We start from the raw sequence: 23,537 nt of genomic DNA, 5'->3' as shown, positions 1-23,537 counted from the left end.
CCCAAGTGTCTTGTACCTGGTGGAGATAATGCCAGAAGGAAACTAAGAGGATGCATTTATAAGAATACACATACCCTATGTTAATCTCTTGCTTTCATCTCTCAAAAAATTCATACCCCCAGCACTAGCATCCTGTGAAGATGGGCACTGGTGGGTGGGGTATAGGTAGGTAGGCTAGTGATGCTAATCATGCCACTGGCACTGCTCAAAGGGAAGCAGGTCTGCCTGAAAAATTGGAAGTTCATTTGTCTTAAATGCACACCAACCAGGCCTACTAACTAATGGCAAATCAAGCAAACAACGCAGTTTCAGTGGCCTGAGCTTGTCATGAACGCATCTGAGATGCCTGCTCTATGCTTCCTGGGGACAGTTCCCTGGTGTCCCCCAGAACTCATTTGTCCACTCCTCTGGAGACCGTATATCCAGAAGAATATTGATACTTTAGAGAGAGTTTAGAGAAGGGCTACTAAACTGGTTCATGGATTGCAGGATAAAACTTACAAGGAAAGGTTAAAGGATCTTAACATGTATAGCTTGGAGGAAAGACAAGACAGGGGGGATATGATAGAAACATTTAAATACATAAAGGGAAATCAACACAGCAAAGGAGGAGACTATATTTAAAAGAAGAAAAACTACCACAACAAGAGGACATAGTCTTAAATTAGAGGGGCAAAGGTTTAAAAATATCACAAAGTATTACTACTCTGAGAGCGTAGTGGATGCATGGAATAGCCTTCCAGCTGAAGTGGTAGAGGTTAACACAGTAAAGGAGTTTAAGCATGTGTGGGATAGGCATAAGGCTATCCTAACTATAAGAGAAGGCCAGGGACTAATGAAAGTATTTAGAAAATTGGGTAGACTAGATGGGCCGAATGGTTCTTATCTGCCGTCACATTCTATGTCTATGAAACCAGTGTTTGACATATCTAATATCACTCAAAGTATCAACAGTAATGACTGAGTATAATTTAATCCCAATCAGTTGCTTTACTGGTCACATAAAGTCACATTAAGAAAAAAATATTGCTGCACTGTTAAACTGCACCTCATTTAGATGACGGTTAGAGAGTCTTTATATTGCTGTCACATTGTCCTTTCACCCTCGGAACTTTGAGTTTACCCAATAACCACTTAGGTTTCATCTCGTCTAGGAGATATTAGAAGATAATACTCATAGATGTTGGATCCTTAGTATCTTGTTGAAAATTGATCAAAATCATTGTCCGTCACTTATATAGCAGCAATATCTTACTTTGTGTCATTAATGTTTACCCCAGAGTTAACATCCAAATTACAAATAACATGGGGGATTGAATACATCCTTGTTATACTCTGCAAGAAATTAATTTTGATGTAGACTAGCATATTACTGAAATGCCAGAAGAATAATATGTACTGATTGATTGTTGATGGCTTCAGGTAAACTGTAAACACTCACCATCGAATCATTTGGCACATGAAAGGATAAGAATTGTAGCATTACCTGTAACCTTGAATACATTGTAAATATTATTGTTTTAGAGATGTGAATGATGGTGGAAAATTTAGTTTGCCTGAAATTGTTTTTTTTTTTTTTAGGTCCACTAAAGTCGTCTTTGGGGTTTCAGCTCATCTGAATGTCTTCCATGCAAATGATTTAGCAAACCTATTTAGACAGACCAAAGGGGCATGAACAATTATCCTTTCTCTGCACTGAAAAATATACACATAATATTTATATGTATATATGTTTTGCAGTACACAGATTTGTAACCCTTTTAATGAAGCTAATTCTAGTCAGTATTTGGTTATCTGAATTCCATAGAAACATAGAAACATAGAATGTGACGGCAGATAAGAACCATTCGGCCCAGCTAGTCTGCCCAGTTTTCTAAATACTTTAATTAGTCCCTGGCATTAACTTATAGTTAGGATAGCCTTATGCCTATCCCACGCATGCTTAAACTCCTTTACTGTGTTAACCTCTACCACTTCAGCTGGAAGGCTATTCCATGCATCCACTACCCTCTCAGTAAAGTAATACTTCCTGATATTATTTTTAAACCTTTGTCCCTCTAATTTAAGACTATGTCCTCTGGTTGTGGTAGTTTTTCTTCTTTTAAATATAGTCTCCTCCTTTACTGTGTTGATTCCCTTTATGTATTTAAATGTTTCTATCATATCCCCCCTGTCTCGTCTTTCCTCCAAGCTATACATGTTAAGATCCTTTAACCTTTCCTGGTAAGTTTTTATCCTGCAATCCATGAACCAGTTTAGTAGCCCTTCTTTGAACTCTCTCTAAGGTATCAATATCCTTCTGAAGATATGGTCTCCAGTACTGTGTACAGTACTCCAAGTGAGGTCTCACCAGTGTTCTGTACAATGGCATGAGCACTTCCCTCTTTCTACTGCTAATACCTCTCCCTATACAACCAAGCATTCTGCTAGCGTTTCCTGCTGCTCTATTACATTGTCTGCCTACCTTTAAGTCCTCAGAAATAATCACCCCTAAATCCCTTTCCTCAGATGTTGAGGTTAGGACTCTATCAAATATTCTGTACTCTGCCCTTGGGTTTTTACGTCCAAGATGCATTATCTTGCACTTATCCACATTAAATGTCAGTTGCCACAACTCTGACCATTTTTCTAGTTTACCTAAATCATTTGCCATTTGGCTTATCCCTCCTGGAACATCAACCCTGTTACATATCTTAGTATCATCCGCAAAAAGACACACCTTACCATCAAGACCTTCTGCAATATCACTAATAAAAATATTAAAGAGAATGGGTCCAAGTACAGATCCCTGAGGTACCCCACTGGTGACAAGCCCAAGCTTTGAATATACTCCATTGACTACAACCCTCTGTTGCCTGTCACTCAGCCACTGTCTTACCCATTCAACAATATTGGAATCCAAACTCAAAGATTGCAGTTTATTGATAAGCCTTCTATGTGCAACAGTGTCAAAAGCCTTACTGAAATCTAGGTAAGCAATGTCTACTGCACCACCCTGATCTATAATTTTAGTTACCCAATCAAAAAAATCAATAAGATTAGTTTGGCATGATCTCCCTGAAGTAAACCCATGTTGTCTCTGATCTTGAAATCCATGTATTTTTAGATGTTCAACAATCCTATCCTTTAACATGGTTTCCATCACTTTCCCCACTACTGAAGTAAGGCTTACTGGCCTATAGTTGCCCGACTCCTCCTTATTACCTTTCTTGTGAATGGGCACAACATTCGCTAACTTCCAATCTTCTGGGACTACTCCTGTTAACAATGATTGGTTAAATAAATCTGTTAATGGTTTTGCTAGTACACCACTAAGCTCTTTTAATAGCTTTGGGTGTATTCCATCAGGTCCCATTGACTTATTTGTCTTTACTTTTGACAGTTGAAATAGAACCTCTTCCTCTGTAAACTCACATGTAATAAATGACTCATTTATCCTTTTTTTAACAGAGGTCCCTTTCCTTCATTTTCAGCTGTAAATACCGAACAAAAATATTCATTGAGGCAGTCAGCTAGACCTTTATCCTCATCTACATACCTTCCTTCTTTTGTTTTTAATCTAACTAATCCTTGTTTTACTTTTCTTTTCTCATTTATGTATCTAAAAAAAGTTTTGTCCCCCTTTTTTACTGACTGTGATATTTTCTCTTCTGTGTGTGATTTGGAAGCTCTTATAACTTGCTTAGCCTCTTTCTGCCTAATCTTATAGGTCATTCTGTCTTCCTCACTCTGGGTTTTTTTATAATTACTAAATGCTAACTTTTTGTTTTTTACTATTTTGGCCACATCTGCGGAGTACCACCGTGGTTTCTTGAATTTTTTGCTTTTACTGACAAGCCTAATGCAATTTTCTTTTGCCTTCAGTAGTGCAGCTTTTAAATAATCCCATTTATTTTGGACTCCATTTAAGTTGCTCCAGTCTGATAATGACTCCTTTACACATATTCTAATTTTAGAAAAGTCTGTTTTTCTAAAGTCTAAAACTTTTGTTTTTGTGTGGTGTGACTCAGTCACTGTTCTTATATTAAACCACACTGACTGATGATCACTGGATCCTAAACTTTCACCTACAGTAATATCTGATACCAAATCTCCATTTGTTAACACTAAATCTAGTATGGCCTCTTTACGAGTTGGCTCCTCAAAGACTTGTTTTAGAGACAATCCCAGTAGGGGGTTTAGAATATGTGTGCTTCTGGCACAAGTAGCTATTTTTGTTTTCCAATTCACATCAGGAAGATTAAAGTCACCCATGGTGATAACTTCCCCCTTCATTGTCATTTTAGCTATTTCTTCAACTAGTAGATTATCTAACTCTTCAATTTGTCCTGGGGGCCTATAAATCACACCTACACGAACTACTGTGTGATTACCAAATTCTAACGTAACCCAAATGGACTCTATGTTCGTCTCACTAACCTTTATTAGGCTAGATTTTATGCTATCCTTCACATACAGGGCCAACCCTCCCCCTTTCTTGCCTTCCCTGTCTTTTCTATATAAAGAGTACCCTGGTATTTCTATGTCCCAGTCATTTTTTTCATTATACCATGTCTCAGTAACAGCGACTAAATCTACACTATCAGTTGCCATTATTGCCACAAGTTCATGGATCTTATTCCCTAAACTGCGAGCATTTGTAGACATGACTCTAAGCTTATCATTTTTTAACACACTTGCTACAGGCACCTTCTGTCCTTGTTTTGGGGGACAATTGGATTGATGTTTTATCACCCTTTTGCCCCCCCTCCTAGCTTAAATACATCTTAGCAAAACCTCTGAACTGCTCACTGAGAACATTTGTTCCCTTTTGAGAAAGATGCAAACCATCTTTTTTGTACAGTTTATTTCCATTCCAAACAGAGCTACCATGAGCAATAAAGCCAAATCCTTGCTCCCGACACCATTCACCAAGCCACAAGTTAAAGTCCCTAATACGCATCCGCCTGTCATTATGAGTGTTATGCACAGGCAGAACTTCAGAGAATGACCGTGTGGAAGCAACCTGCCGTATATCATTGGCAAAAACACTAAAAACTTCCTTAACCTCTGAAACCTCATTGCAAGCCAAGTCATTTGTCCCTAAATGGACAAGTACATCCAATTCCCCTTCCTGCTTTGCTTGCTTAACAATATTACAGATACGTCTCCTGTCTCTGTGAGCAGTAGCTCCGGGAAGACACCTCACAAGACCACCATTGTCCATCTCCACACCTCTTATGATGGAATCCCCCAACAACAACTGCTTTCTATTAGGCCTCATCATAGTCTTCAAGCCTCTCTGCACAACACCACTGGCCTCAATACCTCTCTCCACAACAGCACTAGCCTCAGTGCCTCTCTCCACAACACCTCTAGCCTCAGTGCCTCTCTCCACAACACCTCTAGCCTCAGTGCCTCTCTCCACAACACCTCTAGCCTCAGTGCCTCTCTCCACAACACCTCTAGCCTCAGTGCCTCTCTGCACAACACCACTAGCCTCAGTGCCTCTCTGCACAACACCACTAGCCTCAGTGCCTCTCTGCACAACACCACTAGCCTCAGTGCCTCTCTGCACAACACCACTAGCCTCAGTGCCTCTCTGCACAACACCACTAGCCTCAGTGCCTCTCTGCACAACACCACTAGCCTCAGTGCCTCTCTGCACAACACCACTAGCCTCAGTGCCTCTCTGCACAACACCACTAGCCTCAGTGCCTCTCTGCACACCACCACTAGCCTCAGTGCCTCTCTGCACAACACCACTAGCCTCAGTGCCTCTCTGCACAACACCACTAGCCTCAGTGCCTCTCTGCACAACACCACTAGCCTCAGTGCCTCTCTGCACAACACCACTAGCCTCAGTGCCTCTCTGCACAACACCACTAGCATCAGTGCCTCTCTGCACAACACCACTAGCCTCAGTGCCTGTCTCCATGACACCATTACACTCTGAAAGTGCAGAAAATGAATTATGTAGAACAACAGACTGTGCAATATGCCTTTTATCCACAACTCTAAGTCTACCAGATCCTACAGTAATCCATCTGCCATTCCTAGTATGTCTCTGTGGCAGTGGCTTTGCAGTGGCTTTTCCAACCAAATAGAATGGTATTCTAAAATTTAAATTCAGTCCATATCGCTCAATATTCACAACTGAGCTTTTGGTTCTTTTTATTTTACTTTTTTACTTTTATTTTAAGTTTTCATCTCTAATTTTTGGCACCCCATGCAGAACTCAGAATTACGTATCAATCAAAGCTATTCAATCATTGTCCATGTTGTTTGTTTTGTGATACATACATATGGTGCTTTGGAATTTGGAGAACTAATTAATTGGTTAAAATTTTAATAAATTACAATTAATTTGAAACTGAATGCTCAAGTCTTCTAATTAGAGCCAGATGTCTTTACTGAGAGTTTTATCGGATCTCAATAAGCCATTTAGCACTTTGGATCAATTAAGTAGATGCCACTAAGGCTCATCGGAAGATAATTATCTGTTCAAATACTCAAATCAATAAATGTACTTCATATTGGTAATATAAGCTGATATTATTTAATTCCATGTATTAGGCAAACAGTGCCTAATTAATGGCCTTATCAGATTCAACACATGAAAGTTGTTTACATTTATTTTTTTATTATATTTTTAATTTTTTTATACTATTTGCGTTCACCACCCATTCACTAGGTTTTAATTACAGTCAGGAGTCTGCTCACTCTTTAGTAGGCATGCCAAAACCCATGTTTTTTACCTCCCATAACCCATGTATTATACCTCCTTTTTATCAATACGGGAGTCAATGAGACCCCCAGAGGGTTTTTATTTATTTTAATTACTAACAGGGTTATTCATCAAATAGCTTTTGATTCCAATTTATTGGCATATTTATATCCATCAGCCAACCCATTTATCGACTTTGGCTTTAACGTTTGCTGCCATTCAATTCATCTTAAATTTGATTTAAAGGAACACTATAGGGTCAGGAACACCAACTTGTTCCTGACCCTATAGTGTTAAAATCACAATTTAGGTAGCTTGCCCCTCCTTGCCCCCTTAGAAAGGGGAAAGTTACCTAATTTAAAGCTATTCACGGGTCTGCAGGCTCTGACCCTGCCCCCGATCTGCCTCTTTGGCTGACATAATCAGAATTGATAATGTAAGCCAATTCAATGTATTCCCATAGGGAAAGCATTGGATTGACTAAGATCATCAAGGAGGCAGGGCGGGGGCTGGCCAATTGGCATCTCCTCATAGAGTCAATGCATCTCTATGAGGAAAGTTCAGCGTCTCCATGCAGGAGTGTCCACTGGAGGTGTCCCCAGGCTGTGATGTAAACACTGCCTTTTATAACGAAAAGCCTGCAGGGACTGAATGTACTCACTAGAACAACTACATTAAGCTGTAGTTGTTCTGGTGACTTTGTGTCCCTAATCCATAAAGGCAGACAAAATTCATTTAAAGCCTTTGTTGGTACTTATTTAAAAAAACATTTTTATGAAGTTATCGCTAACAAATAGAATTTAAAGGTATGTGATATACCAAATAGTCTAGATCTAACAATACAATTTTAGGAAATGTCACCACAGCTGCTTTTATTAGGCCCGAAGAAATTCCAGTTTCTTAATAACCGATGCCATGTACACTGTTAGAGTTTGTCTTACTGGTGAATGCAAGAAAAAGTGTGTGTTCTCTGATGTTTAACTGACAAAACACAAATTATTGTATAAGAATTTTGCTTCCATCTTGGCAATTTTTAGTTCCATTTTTCCTTTATTTTGTCAACTCTCATAAGTCTCTAATTTATAGTTTAGAGATGATGTATATTCTATTTAATGGCGCCATACAAAATGAAAGAACAACCACCTTTTCAGTCACTAGGTTTATATGGTATTAGCATAGTCCTTAGAAAAGGTTAATTTATCTCGGTCAAATTTTCACAATAAATCTGTTTTCTATGCTATAGAATCCTGTACCTGTACAAAGTGGTACTTTTGTATCTGCTGGTATGATATTGTAATCAAGCATCAAAGATTATATGGGGTATAAAAAATACAGATTAAGCATGTACACTCATGGACACTTATTAAATATATTTAAATGACAGCATGGTCACAAAGCTAATGAATTAAAACATTTTATTCATCATGTTTCTTTCATGTAACTGCCAATCTTGAATGTCCCTCGTGCCTTAATCTTTTGTCTGTACCACCATTTCTGCCAACACCAGCTGGCCACACATGGGATATATATGACAGCTGCAAAACTCAAATGCCAGGTTCTTGAATCATATTTAGCTTCACTGTATGGAAAATTGTCTGTTTTGTTCAATCTTTGACAGTTTCATGCATGCTCAGCTGTACAATTTCTAAGATTATATTTAAGCAACCACCAAATACCTGTGCATCATTGTCCATCTGTCCACGATTTATTCAGGATGACTACTGGGAAGAAAAATGTTGTGTTTTCTGCATGTATTTGCTATTCCTGCATTAATGTGTACATCCCTATGAGATACAATTGGTAGATATTGCCAAGATCCATCATTTTCTCAGAGGATATGTGTATCTCTCCCCCAAAAAATGCTTAGTAAATATTTTATTGTATTCAATATATTTTCTCTGTTAATGATTGAGCCTATAACGTCAAGTAACCGCAAGGGTATATTGTCATTTTTGCTGGTAGAACTGCTTAAATTAAATTTTAAGTAACAGATATTGATTTTATTTGAAAAGGCACATTAGCCATTAAAAAATCTAAGTTTTCATACAGCAAATGTAGACTTGAGACTTTGCATGACTTGCAGTTAATCAGAGAAATCGGTAGTGAATGACTCAGAGGCTAAATGGAACATAGATTTTGGAAGTTGTAGGTGTAGCACATGCAAGGGAAGCCTAGCAATTGTTCCCCGCACTAAAAAAATTACCTGCAATTTTATTTTACTTTTTCAAACTCTGCAAAGTTCCAACTCAGCAGATGACAGATTTGCTAGCTATTTAAGGCCTTGCAAGGTTATTCATTAAATATAAATTTGGGTAATTCAAGCACATTTAAGGCCAACATAATCTGAATTGGAAACAAAATTCTGCAGAAAAGCAACAGAGTGTGTTAAACCCACACCTCTATGTTTAACTGTACAAAAATAATGACTTATTGTAATAGTATATCAGCTTCCTCTCGGGATGTTCCAGACTTTATCCCGTACAAATAGAATTTATATATAAATGGCAGAGGAGTATAGCTGATAGTCTACAGAAAAAAACCCACAATACAATAGTGTAATACTGTAAATGAACAATAAAACTGTGCCAATATAAGTTGATCACAAGATGTAGATAATAAGATCGCCTTAGAGTGCCTCCCCTTAGATGTTTAGGGGGTATATCTAGTACTCCTTCTCAGCAGGTTGGTGGTGTCGCCACAAAAGTCTGGACTCAGGAAATGGTAAAAATAACCTGCTTTATTTCATAAGTATAAAAGGTAAAAAACAAATATGCTCCAACATGTTTCGTTTAACAGAAGACTTCCTCAGGGACCCAATAATAAAAACAAATAATAAGTATAAAATATCCTTACAAAAGGACAAAATAGCAGCATAACCCTTCCCTCCCCAGTCCTTTCTTGTATGTGGCTTGTGAGTTCAATTTATATTGGTGCAGTTTTATTGTTCATTTACAGTATTACACTATTGTATTGTGTTTTTTTCTGTAGAGTATCAGCTATACTTCCCTGCCATTTATATATACAAACATAATGTTGGTCAGCTATGCTTTTACTGATGAACAAAATATATTTTTAGTTTCTCTATTTTGACTGAAAATTTTAAACTTTAATTGACTTTGCATATGTGACAAATCTCCCTTTTGTGAACACAATCTATATATAGAGGGGTAGGTGGAATATCAGTACTTGCAATTGTGGCTGCTGAAACTTCCCAAAAACCAGAGTCTCTTCTTTTATGGTGGTACGATGGATGTAGATAGTAGGATCAGGGAGCAGCGCCTATGAAAGAATTCCCACGCTCAGAGCGATATGGAGGAGGGAATGAAAAAGACACGGATATAGTGTAGTATGTTGAGATCTTAAGTGATGGTAAATGAAGGGAAAGGAATTGCACTTACAATTTTCTGGAGCCTATACTCAGCTCCAGATATGTGCGCCTGGATGGTACAATCCCCGCATATGGATATGTAGATAGTCCTTGGATGTCCTCAAAATGGGGTCTCCACTGGTAGTAGGGTATATCTCCTTTCCAATGGCAGTAGGCTGGTATTCAAATAGTAAATATACTACACTATATCAGTGTCTTTTTCCTTCCCTCCTCCATATCGCTCTGAGCGTGGGAATTCCTTCATAGGTGCGCTGCTCCCGGATCCTACTATCTACAATCTATATATAAATTGCAGGTTTCCGTTTAAAGGGTTACACCAACAGTGATGTAATAAGACACTGCTTTTAGTTAGATTTAACCTTGCTCTACTAGTCTACTCCCCCAACACCACGAATAATAAAAAAAAAGAATAGAGCTACAACTTCCCTCCGTTCTAGGTCAAGTTCTCCCTGATGCTTCTCATCTGTTGTCACTCTCCTTTGCTAGAGGTGGGGGAATGTAGGAGGACAGGCTGATGGGAGGACAGTAAGGGGTGGTTATGCCACCATTGAATGCATGTCACCATCAGCTGAAGTTAGATGGCCAATATGCGCAGAATTAACATTAGCCACCCAGAATGAATGTTCCAGACTGGAGAATGAAGTCCCAATGGTGCTGCAGGAGGTGAAGTTGCACTTCCAGCAATAGAGTCATTAAAATCTGAATGTGCATGATTTCATAGCAAAATTGTTAGGGACCAGGAACCAGACAGAGACAGAACGTAGATGTAAAACATATTTATTTATAAATAGCAACAAATGAGAAAAACAAAAGCAAAGTCCAGGAGGCAAGCAGGGGTCAGGCACCAAAGCGGGTAGTCAGACGAGCCAGAATCAGGAGAACAGAGCAGCGGAGTCAGGAACAAGGCCAGAAGTTAGGAACCAGGAATACACAGAAAACACAGGAAACAAGAAGTCTTCTGGGAAACAGGACACCACGCAAGGGCGAGGAGGTACTGGAACTTGCTGTTTAAATAGGCTGCACTGATTCTGCACTGATTAACATAAGGGCTGGCTATTAACATCCAGGTGAGTAACCGTGGAAATGGTAATGAGGGAGCTGATCATTAAAAATCAGCTGAAAAGCTCAGACACAGAGAGAGGAAGGGTTGCTGTTTAAAACAGCAGAGAAACCCTGACAAAAATGCTACATTCACTGACTCCAACCACCATGACTACTTCAAACTACTGAAGTGATCATCGTATTTGAAGTAACCGTACCCTGCTGGAGAATTGTGGGATTTGTACAACAGATGAGGATCTTCCTTTTGGACACCCTTGCACTAGAGGAAGATCACGAACATTTTTTGCAGCAGTACCCTCTCCACATTAGTTCCGCGACTTCCCACTGGTATGGTTTTAACACCATTATCAGAGACACTTTAACTTTGAATCCTACATCGAGCATATTTCCTAATGAGTTATAAAAGGCTGGAATCAAAACATACAAGCACACTATTATCTTTTCATTATCTAAGAAGATAAGAGGAATAATAATTCACATATAGGAACCAGCAGTGATTCATACTATGTTTGATAAAAAGAATAGTACCAAACAGAGTAGTATTAACATTCAAGCATGGTTGCCAAGATATAATGCAAAAATATAAGTGAATTTCTTGCTCAGTTTTTTTTTAAATTGGTTTTGTATATATATTTTGGGCCTCACACACTCCTCAAACCCCCTCCACTTGTGACTATACATGTTTGGTCACATACATCACTGTTTTAGCTATTATGTCAAACTAACTGTCACTTTAATAACTTTTAAGGTGCTTTACAACACAATTATTTTTAATTCACTACAAAAGTGAAAAATGTGGGTGTAAACTGGCATTCAACTGGCATTTCTAGCAAAAACATTATTTGAATTTACATCTTTGATTTTAAATAAGTAACTATTAAATAAAGCAGAGTGGTTTATGGTGACCATATTTCCTATTTCATATGTGATTTGTTACTCTCATGCAGTGTCAAATTTACCCATCATGGACCATTATTGGTCCAGGTTTTATCAGTTTTCCGTTTCAAGCACAATTGGGTAACATTTAAAAAAAACCTGTACCACAGATGGTCATCTAAGACTAATTTGGAAAATATTAGTTTAATGTACGTTTTTTTTACATATCCTTGTAATATGCATTTTTAATGGTTATTTAGGTAAAACCAAGACATAGAGGAAATGTTATCAAGGGAAAGTGTTGAGAGGCGTTCTATTTTTTTTCTCTCTATAATTAATCCTTTTTAATATGCCCTTTAGTCTAGAAGATAACCCATTTTTGCCTTGTTAAATATCTCCCAATGCCTACTGTATTCTTTGTAAAAATTTGATGTGTAATAAAAAAAAAACAAATTAAAGGTTTGCAAAGCTTTTACAATATACTTTATTTTATTCACAGAAATTTGGCTTAACAACTGTGGGTAAAACAAAAAAGCTTTATAATGCTAATGTATTCTTTTATGTAATTTGTTTATTGCAATTTTTGTTAATACATAGCATACAAGGCAAAGTTTATAACTAATAATTTAAGTCAAAAACCCTGGATTTTGCTATTCCTTGTACACAGCTTTGCTATGTTTCCTCTGAGTTAATTACTTTTGTATGCAATTAGAATCTAAAAATTTCTTAAGAGCTATTATATCACAGTGGATTTGTACTGTTTGTTTCAATAGGTTTTGTTCAATTATTGATTTAATGAGGATACAATTATACTTCTAATCATAGGAACTTTTTTTTCCTTTTATTGCTCTGTGTTTTCAGTAGATGAGACAAATTACTAATTTTATTTCATATCTGACCTATTTGAACAGGATCCAGAGCTGGTGCGAAACATCTGTCGCTGGGTTAGACAAGCTGTTAAAATTCCCTTCTTTGCCAAATTGACCCCGAATGTCACAGATGTTGTGAATATTGCAATGGCTGCCCAAGAAGGTAATAGAAATATAAAATGATATTTGCTGCACATATTTTGTGCATTATATGTATAGTATATTTGAATGCATTTAGTGACATGAAAGTGGGTAAAAAAACGTGTATACCAATTTGTAAATAAATATTTTAAAATCTCCTCCTTTGATCTTGTCTGAAAACTGAATGATGCAGTTAAATGAACACTATAGTGTGAGTAATGCAAACATGTATTCCTGACACTGTAGTGCTGGTGTGGCTGTTTAGGTGACTGGCTTGCTCCATCGTGCTGAAAAGGTGATTTTTACTCACCTTTTCTCCCACGCCGTGCTGGTCTTCCCATGGCTGGCTCTGCCTGACTCCGCCTCCATGGCTGAGATCATCAATATTAATGATCTCAGCCAATCCAATGCTTTCTCATAGGGAAGCATTGGGAGGCTATTGTGTGCACACCGCAAAAGGCCACACTGCACCAATCAATGCATCTCTATGGGGAATGTTTAGCTTCTCCATGCAGAGAATGGAGATGCTAAACATCAGTGCTCCACCGTCTGACTGCCACTAGAGGTATTACTAGGCACCAATGTAAACACTGCATTTTCTCTAAAATGTAAATCATTTCAGTTTTAGAGAAAGACAGAGGGACCTATAGTGCTACAAATACAGATTTGTATTCCTAGCACTATAGAATCCCTTTCAGGGTTAACATTCAGTGTGTATGCTTGTGCATTAGTGGGGCATGTCAAGCATAATAGCAACTACAGCACAGTCAAGTAGCTCTAATAAGAAGAGTCTTTTTTGTCAACAGTTTGGGAGCAGTTTGAAAGAAATGGGTCTTTCCTTGATGTCAAGTGATTGCCCTATTTCAGCCAAATTAATGATACGGAACATATTCTTCCACATATCACTGTCTGATTCGTCAAACCTGTACGACAATGAAAGAATGAGAGTCAGGTTTGAAAAATACCTGGAGCTTGAGCCCAACACAATATTTTGGCCCCTTCTCCAAAAGCCACTCCAAAGCCACACACCTAGAGGGATAGTAGTAAGAGGGAAGTGATAAGCTAAACACTTGTACAGTCATGTACACACCACTTAATTTCCCTACACTGACACTCCATAGAAATACAACTCTGTATTCACACATACACTAACAATCCAGACAATTGTATCCAGTGTGGTGTGTGTTTTATTGCTGGAGAACTCTGTCATGCACATCTAGACACAATAAATATTATATGTCTGTGCCCAACAGCAATAAAATACTCCGTGATATGCTTTGTTGATTTTATTTTATTTTACATTTTTATGCCACACTGCAATTCAGTAATACTCTAGTGCTTTTCCCAAAATTGGGCTGTGGATCTCCCTCTGCATTGCATACATTTAAATGTTGACCTCTTATTAACCACATCATTTGACGCTTTCCATTGTTTCTTAATCGTTTTCTTAATTGTTATTACTTTCATGATCATATAATGGTGTTTCTTAATGTTGCGCACAAACAAGTCATGAAATAGTTTTTTTCATATTGTTTTTATATAGTTTTCTGTGCATTGCATCAGCCTGTCTATGAGCATTAAAATTAGGAGAATATGCTTATCCTCCTCAATACTTTTCATTTATATTGTTTATAGTTTGTAATGTGTATATATATGTTTATAGTTTTCATGTTCAAATTTAGTGATTTTTTTATGTAAACAATTAACGTATTAAAAATAATAAATGTATTATAATAAAATTCTATGTATCACTAGTACTTTAACAAATGGTAAACATGTATTTCCTCTTGCAGGTGGTGCAGATGGGGTTACAGCAACGAATACTGTCTCAGGACTAATGGGACTTAAAGCAGACGGAACACCTTGGCCTGCAGTTGGAAGAGGGAGCAGGACCACATATGGTGGAGTATCTGGTAGGTGTTGCCCTTTATGTTGAAAATTCTTCCTTTAAGTCTGTTGAAACCTCAGGGGGTCCATGTTAGAAGCTGGTATATCATGTCACTGAAAGACTCAATTCACAAAGCTCAATGCTGGTCAGTGTGTTTCTCATAATTGTGACAGATGGAACATATTTAGTGTGAAGATTCTGATGTTGCCCTTTCCTTAATAGTGGAACACAGCAGTTCTGCATCAGTATAAGGTCACTCGGAGAGAGACACTCTATGACCTGAACCATTTATAGACTTGCTCATGCTGTTACATTTGTCATTCTGCATTTTAGACAAGAGATTATAAAACACTGTGGGGGGACGGGGAAGCAAGTGTATGCTATGCATTGATGTTCCTATTTTATAGGCTGTTGATGGTCAAAAGTCAGTTAGCCTTTATATTTTTATGATTTGTTTTAGCTATTTAAAACCATTTTTTTTATTAAATATATGTTACCTTGTAAGAAATGTTTACTTTATCAATAACTAATTCTTAATATTTAATAGTTTTAAATGCTTAGTAGAGCTATTATGTATCTATATGTCCGGTTAATATAATCTAATTTTATATATATGCAAAAAAAAATTTTTTTAATTACCACCAAAATATTCTTCTAAAAATCACAGCTTTGTGATAGTATAATTGTTTGAAGGGATATACTTGTTATAATTCCTATTATATTAATTATTTTTAATTTGGGGGATTTAGAAATATTTTATTTAAAAAATGATATTTGTCCTATTCATTGTTCTAAAAGGAGAATTCTATGATTTTTCATTGTCTACTACTATAATAGCCCATTACTTCAGTATTAATTATGTTCTGAACCTCTAATGCATGACATATCTTCGTGAATTCAGTTTCCTATGATGCCTAGCCTTTAATGAAGCTGGCTGAGTATCATAAAAACCAGAAACAGTCGCAATGAAAGGTCTGCCATCACTGCTTCAGACATTTGGGTTAGATCACATATTCCCCTGGGGGGCTGTCAACTGTGAAGAAATACGTTGTATCAGTCGGAGTCACTTTTGTCAAGTGCACATTTTTGAGAATGGGGTTTTAAAAAAACTCACCTTGCCTCCCTGCATCTTTCAGTATTTTACAAAGTAACCATATGCATTTTTTTCACCAGTGGCCTTGTACTATGTATTGCTATGGCAACCCTGATTTCTCATGGGAAACTATAATGTAGAATTATTGACAATGCCAAAAAGATGTCTTTATTTCACAAAAGAAAGCAAAGAAAATAAACAGAAGATGCATTTTATTAAGAACTACAGTGTGCTTCTTTTAAATGCAGTTTAGCCTTTATGACCAAAATACATTTGTGAGAGAACATTACATTTATTTTTTTACTCTCGTTAGTGAAGTAATTTACCAAGGATTATAAACATATTGGGATTTAAATGCATGAAAGGATTGCATTGCTGTCCTTGTACTATATGTAGCACTCAGCACTAAATGGTTTCTATGTCATTCCAATCCATTTTAACCTAAATGGTCCGTTGACAGCAGTAAAAAATCTGAAGGTCTTTTTCATGAAAAAAGCCAGAAAATCGTGCAACTTCAATATACATAAACAGCTCATTCATAGCTATTATACTGCATATAAGGTCAACAGATCATCTTCGGAACCTTGGCCTTGTGAAATAATCAAATTTCAATAAATCAAAGTTACTGTTACATGTTCTTGTTTTAATATACAAAATGTATACATTTCACTTGACTTGTGCATTTGGTTTCAAACTAATTGCAAGTCCAATATTTTAATTTCATGTTTTGGAAGCAGAAAAAATGGGCAAGTAAAAAGGTCTGAGTGACTTTTGACAAGGACCAAATAGTGATGGCTATATGGTTGAGTCAGAGCATCTCCAAAATGGCAAGTCTTGTAGGGTGTTCCCCCGATACAGTGGTTAGTACCTACCAAAAGTGGTGTAAGGAAGCACAACCAGTAAACTGGCATCTGGGTCACAAGCACCCAAGGCTCATTGATGTATGTAGGGAGCGGAGGCTATCCTGTCTGGTTCTATCACACAAAAGAGCAACTGTGGCAAAATGCTGAAAAACTTAATGCTGGTATAAAGGTGTCAGAACACAAAGTGCATTGCAGTTTGCTACGTATAGGGTTGTGTAGCTGAAGACTGGGACATGGAGCAATGGAAGAAGGTTAACAAATCATGTCCATCATTTATCTGGGAAAGATATTGTAACAGGATGCGCTATGGGAAGAAGGCAGGCCGACACAGGCAATGTTATGCTCTGGGCAATGTTCTGCTGGGAAACCTTGGGTCCTGGTATTCATGGGAATACTACTTTGACACATACAAGCTACCTAGAGAATGTTGCAGACCACATACACCCATTTACGGCAATGGGGTACAGAGGCCACTTTCAGCAGGATAATGCATCCTGCCATACTGCCAAAAATGTTCAGGAATAGTTTGAGGAGCATGACAAATAGTGTAAGGTGTTGCCTTGGCCTCAAAATTATCCAGATCGCAATCCGATTGGACATCTGTGGGATTTGCTAGAACAGCAAATCCATTTCACTGAAGCCCCGTCTCATAACTTGCAGTACTTAAAGGATCTGCTGCCAATCTCTGAGTGCCAGATACCACAGGACACATTCAGAGGTCTTGTGGAGTCCAATTCTCAATTCATTAGAGCTGTTTTGGCAGCATTAAGGGACCTACATGATATTAGACAGGTGGTTTTAATGTTGTGGCTGATCATAGTAAGTAGCCATGCATTTTTTTTTCTCCATTTGTAGGCTAAGGGAAATTCATTCATGTTTTACATAATTTTTGCAATCCATTATATGTATTATGTACCTTAATGATTCAACGTACATCCAAGTATCCTCTGAACGATGAAAGGTAAATAAACTTGCCAGGAAATAGAAACTTTGACCCCATTGCACTACACCCCACCAACTTTCTCGCCATTCATATAGTTGCATATAAAGAATATCATTTTGTCAACATAGTTTTTCTTTATATTATATGTACTATTCAGTTGCATATATTTATTTATTTTGGCTATATTTGGCAATAGTACTCTCAGTCAGTTTCTTTCTTTCCTTCTTTCTTTCCATTCCTTTTTGTCCTTTGTGCTATAAGAAACAGGTTGTATGTTCCTAATACTTTGCTTCATGAGTATCTTCACTTTTATGGTCTCAGCTGTAAGCAGAGTTTTGGGATTCTTGCCAGCAAGGTTTGCCATCAAAATTCACTGCTCAAGTAGTAGTGGCATCTGTTAGATAGTTAGTACTTGCCGTTGATGGCATATGGAAAACTGGAATAGTGTTTTCCTCCTGGGACTTTTAACTTGTTTACTGCTTATTTTTTGTATTTTGCAAAGAATTCCTGATAGAATTGTGCAAGCTTGTGCTAGGAATCATTGTGAATTAGAGTAAGTTTAGTAGTGGTGTTGCCTGTAAAAAGACACACAAAAAATAGCTTACTTTCTGGATGCCTGGATTTAGTGCAGGGCAGGTCTAAACAATTATTGTGTGTAAAAACTCTACGGCACACATTTCAAACTCTGCCCCCCCCCCAGATGTTGCTGAACTACAACTCCCATGATTCTCTGGCCATATTTTGCAATCATAGAATTCTGGGAATTGTAGGCCATTAATATTTGGTGAGCAGAGCTTGAGATTCCTGCCCTTGGGGCACCAGGTATATGTATGCATTACAGTGCATTGAATGGGCTAATGCCAAAACTAGCACAGTGATACATTGTAAATCATCTGTTATACCAGATATTACACAATATGCATAGGAAAATCTAATAAGTAAAACTGACCTTCATGCATCAGTTATATAAATAAAAAAGGGGTCACATGTAGCTCCCCCTATTAATAATGACAAAGCATCTACCTTTAGTCACAATTGCACTATTTCATGTGGAATAAAGTGATCGGTTTTCTGCATTAAATAAACACTCCAACTCCCTTAACAACTTACACTCTAAGCTTACTGCTGGGCGCCTATTGAGAGAAATAGTACAGAATATATTTGTGGTTAAGTGATTACCCAGTGGTTTTTTTTTACACTCTGCTAAGTAGGAGCAATGCCTTTTCTGTGTCAGCAGAAACACTTACCTGCTTCCGCCTGCCACTATCACTACCAACTTCATTTCTAATACTGTGAGAATATATATAGATCAAGCATATAAACAAAACTAAAATAATATAAAGTAGCCTGTCTTGGATCAAGAAACACCCCAGTGCAGCTCTACATTTGCAGCTCTACATTTCATATTCTTGAATCCTAATGGCAGGCGTGCAGTGAATAAACTATGCAATCTGATAATTACAGTGCCTAGATTTATTATTTCCTAGCTAGCATTCACTTGAGACCAGGAGTTGCTGGTGAATTGTAAAGATAGTGGGGCACTTTGCCTCCCTGATTTTTAAGGCTCTGCCTATTTCACCCCACATACTAAAACTCACACAGGTAGAAATTATGCCATGTTCAACAGCACAAACCTATAAATACACATGTGTGGGTGACATTTGTGTTTTAGGGTATCCATGGTCTGACAACCCAATGCAAAATGAATGGGTGACAGCAGAAAAAAGTTAGAGCAAACTAAGCATGACAGGGAGGTCTATACCCAGAAAAGCCTTAACAACTTAAAGTAATGAGTTGTTTCACCTCTCAGCAGGATTTCCAGCCATCAATAAGGGGGCGGGAGGGGAGGAGTGGCAAACTGCAGAATATACCAGACACTGTTTTTTTCTAATACACTTAATAAATTAGATTTTTTTTTATTCCAAGAAAAACTGGGGGAGCCACTAACCATGTGCTCCCTATGGTCCAGCTTCCACTGCTTGAAACTATTATCTCTCCAGCTCATGGCCTTAAAAAATAGTTTACAGTTTACAACTGTATGAATAGGACCACATGATACCCTTACTTAAGCCGGGAACATGGGCGATCTATAATTATGAAAATAAATATGCATCCATTCAGTACGCTACACAATTCAAAATCAAATTCCAGAATAGAGAAGTTATATTAAAATAGCATCAGTACAACAGGTTTCACAGGTTAAAACTATAGATATATTCTCTATTCCATGTATATTATTTTTATTGTGCTATGTATTTTATAAATATTTCTAGTTACTTCCTATTTCAGATAAGAGTTTTCATTTTATAAAGATTTATGTATCTTTATTTTATTTATTAATTGCATATTTTTATTTTATTCATACTAAAATATCAATATGTTATCTCGTACCTAAAAAAACCAAAACATTCTAGAAATGCTAGTTGAATTCTGTTTTATTTAGACTAGTATTTAAAATGACCTTTTTCCATTTTGAAAAAAAAGTAAGCTTAAATCAGCCTGCATATATCACAGTTAATTATCTTTCCTTAATATGTGATTTATTTTTTCTCACACAATGTTCAAATATCTCATGACACAATGTCATCAGTAGTTGGCGTAGAAGAGATCAGAACCCTAATAATAGATTTTTGACAGTTCTTTCCCCTTTCCTGTCCAAGATATGTCATCAACGTTCTTGTGTGCTTCATAGCAACAAAGACAATGGAAGGAAATGCCAATTCTCAAGTATGAGGTAGAGCCCTTACTTAGCTTGACATTTCAACAGAAAATCAGTGTATGAAATGCAGAATTTTCCATCAGGGACCTAACTGCCATCCTCATAGGAGAATTCTCCTCCTTAAATGACAAGACAAGGTCAAAGGTGCATTACTTAATTCAAGGTGATATTATGCGTAATGCTTTTAAATCCTCAGCACTAATCTCATGAAGAATGAATAAATAGATCTATTCTGTGCTTCAGTCTGACATATATATTAAACATTTGAGAAATAGAACTTTTTATTTCGATGTGTGACTTGATTTGGATGAACATTCACAATAATTTAAACATTTTCATTTACCAATTTTATGTCTGTGAATGATAGAGTTTAGTCAGTATAAATTTTACGTTTGCGTTTACCAAATAAACAAACGGGGATCGATGTGAGTTCTCATTTTCTTCACACAAGTATTTTTTTTTTATAGTTTTACATGGGGCTTAGTTACTAAAATGCTAATGCAATTATGAATCCTAAAATGGGTATAGAATAACTAAACTGGATTTCACATTTCCATTAAGTTATTTACTACAGGTAATTTAAGCACAAACTTGGAAATCAATCCCGAATTTGAAAATTCTCTTAAGGGAAATCCTGTATAAAACCATGTGGTCATCCTTTAAATCTAGGACAAAGGAGGCTGGGTAAATTCTATTGTAACTGACACATACCTTTAGGGTGAATGGGATAGGTAATATTTCCACTACATTATTTTAACTCACACCTGGTCTCAGTGTAGGTTAGTGTTTAAAGGGTAATATGTAAGTCCTTTATGAATAAAGTAGGTTTTAGGTACCTCTAAACTAAGCAAATTATATTATCGTCAGACAAAATAAGTGATGAGGAGTGGGTGCAAAGTTTGCAGTCCCACCCACTGGGTTCATTAACCAGAATTCTGCTGATCATAAAGTGGAACAAAGGGTTTCATTTTAGCAGACAGCGTTATGAAATGGTTGCAACATGTTTTCTATTTATTTAATCATTTGCTTATTACCACTATGCCCTCTGGAATCTTAAACAGTGAACAAGACAATTAAGGCATTCTTTGTTTTTGATTTTTTTTTTTGGGGGGGGGGGAGCAGGGGGGGGGTGGGGGCTTATTTATTTATTTCACTAAACTTGCATGTAAATAGAATGTACTTGTATGACTGTGTGGATTTTTCTTATAATGCAATCAATATTTGGTCCTGCAAATGTAACTTTTTTTTTTTTTTAAAGGGGTTAAGTAAACCATTTATTTCCTATACTGTTAATTTGGAAATGTATCAGTCGTTTAAACCAACAGAAACACCTAAGAAAAGGCTTGCAATTATTAAGATTAACTTTTCTCACATCCATTTCTGTTATTGATCCAAAAGAAGGAGAAAAAAAAAATACAGTTTGGAGTACTTTCCATTTTTGCAACAAATCAGGAAAAATTTCCTTCTTGGCCCCAGAATGGCAGTCAGAAATCTTCTTGGATCAATAAGCCGTGACCCTATATATTAAATATTGTGTTCCTGAATATTGTGTTTTTGCAAGATTTCATCCTTTTGTTGTTTAAAAATCTGTACAACCTCTGATAACAACACCTCTTCAGAGAATTACACATCCCTATTGTTCTTACTGTAAAAAACATTTCCTTTGCCTTAGACTACATCTCCTTTTTTTAAATCCAAATACATAACCTTGTGTCTTATGTATAGTCCTGTTTATAAATAGATTTCCAGTTAAGAGTTTGTATTGCAACCAAATAAACTTGTATAATGCTATCATAACCCCTTTCATTTGCATTTGATACAATCTCCTTTCTTCCGGTCTAAACTAAACAAATGTACATTTGCTAGCCTTTCTTCATAACTAAAATCTTCCACTTCCCTTATTAATTTTAAGCCTACCTCTGCACTCAAGTGCGATAACATCCTTCTTTAGGGCATGCGCCAAAATTGCACAGCATATATTCAAGGTGTGGTCTTACCAGTAATTTATAAAGAAGCAAATTATATTTTCATCCCTAGATTTATTGCAATGTTTTTGCACAATAATACCTTCCTGGACTTAGCAACTGGTGATTGCTAATGGCCATTGTTTTCTACTGTGATGTCTATAACTATTTGCCAGTTAGGGGTGATTCTTTAGTCTCCTAATCCATTTACATCTCTAAATCCCTCCGCAGTGAATTAATTGTATTTTGTTACTTAGTTTTGTGTCATCTACAAACACTTGCATATGACTTTTAAAGGGACACTCCAGGCACCCAGACCACTTTTGCCCATTGGAGTGGTCTGTGTGCCAATTCCCACTACCCTTAACCCTGCAAGTGTAATTATTGCAGTTTTTTCTAAACTGCAATAATTACCTTGCAGGGTTAACTCCACCTCTAGTGGCTGTCTACAGCCACTAGAGGGCACGTCCTGCTCTATAGCACAGAAAACCTGTGCTAGAGCGTCGCTGGACGTCCTCGTGCTGTGTGAGGACCTCCAGCATCGCTCAATTCCCCATAGGAAAGCATTGAAAAGCATTTTCAATGCTTTCCTATGAGGAGCTCTAATGCGCATGCATTAGATCTCCCCGGACGGTGGGCGGGATCAGTCTCGCCCACCAGCCAACGTAATGACTGTGAGGAGCGGTGGCGAGCAGAAACCACCGCCGAGGGACATCGGCGGGGTCTCAGTTAAGTGACTGAAGGGGTTTTCACCCCTTCAGCAATCGGGGATGGGGGGTGGGAGGGAGAGGGGACCTGCAGTGCCAGGAAAACGGACTTGAAGATTCTATTAGACTTGAAGATTCTTTATGTTCTGAACTATAATTGGTCCAAATTTGGTCCTATTGTTTGACAATAATTTTTTTTAACTTGGAGTCGAAATGTAGCTGAATCACGAACCAAATAAAATGCGCAGTGGCTGAGCATGTTCATTTTCATTTCTGAATTCCACCGGCACCGAAAAAAGAGATGACTGATGGCTAGAA

At 37.3% G+C, this 23,537-nt stretch overlaps 1 protein-coding gene across 2 annotated transcripts in view; it reads left to right on the top strand.

The window, feature by feature from the left end:
• DPYD (dihydropyrimidine dehydrogenase) overlaps positions 1-23,537 on the top strand; it is a 968,764-nt gene that overhangs the window by 718,850 nt on the left and 226,377 nt on the right. For both annotated transcript variants that reach the window (XM_063428340.1, XM_063428339.1), the window contains 2 exons: positions 12,944-13,064; positions 14,836-14,955. In XM_063428340.1, the coding sequence (XP_063284410.1) occupies positions 12,944-13,064; positions 14,836-14,955 (241 nt within the window). The remainder of the gene's footprint in view (positions 1-12,943; positions 13,065-14,835; positions 14,956-23,537) is intronic.

The sequence above is a fragment of the Pelobates fuscus genome, chromosome 7 (genome assembly GCF_036172605.1).
Source record: "Pelobates fuscus isolate aPelFus1 chromosome 7, aPelFus1.pri, whole genome shotgun sequence".
Classification (NCBI taxonomy): Eukaryota; Metazoa; Chordata; class Amphibia; order Anura; family Pelobatidae; genus Pelobates; species Pelobates fuscus.
The sequence above is the reverse complement of the archived record's forward strand: the minus strand, read 5'-3'. Positions and strand labels throughout refer to the sequence as shown.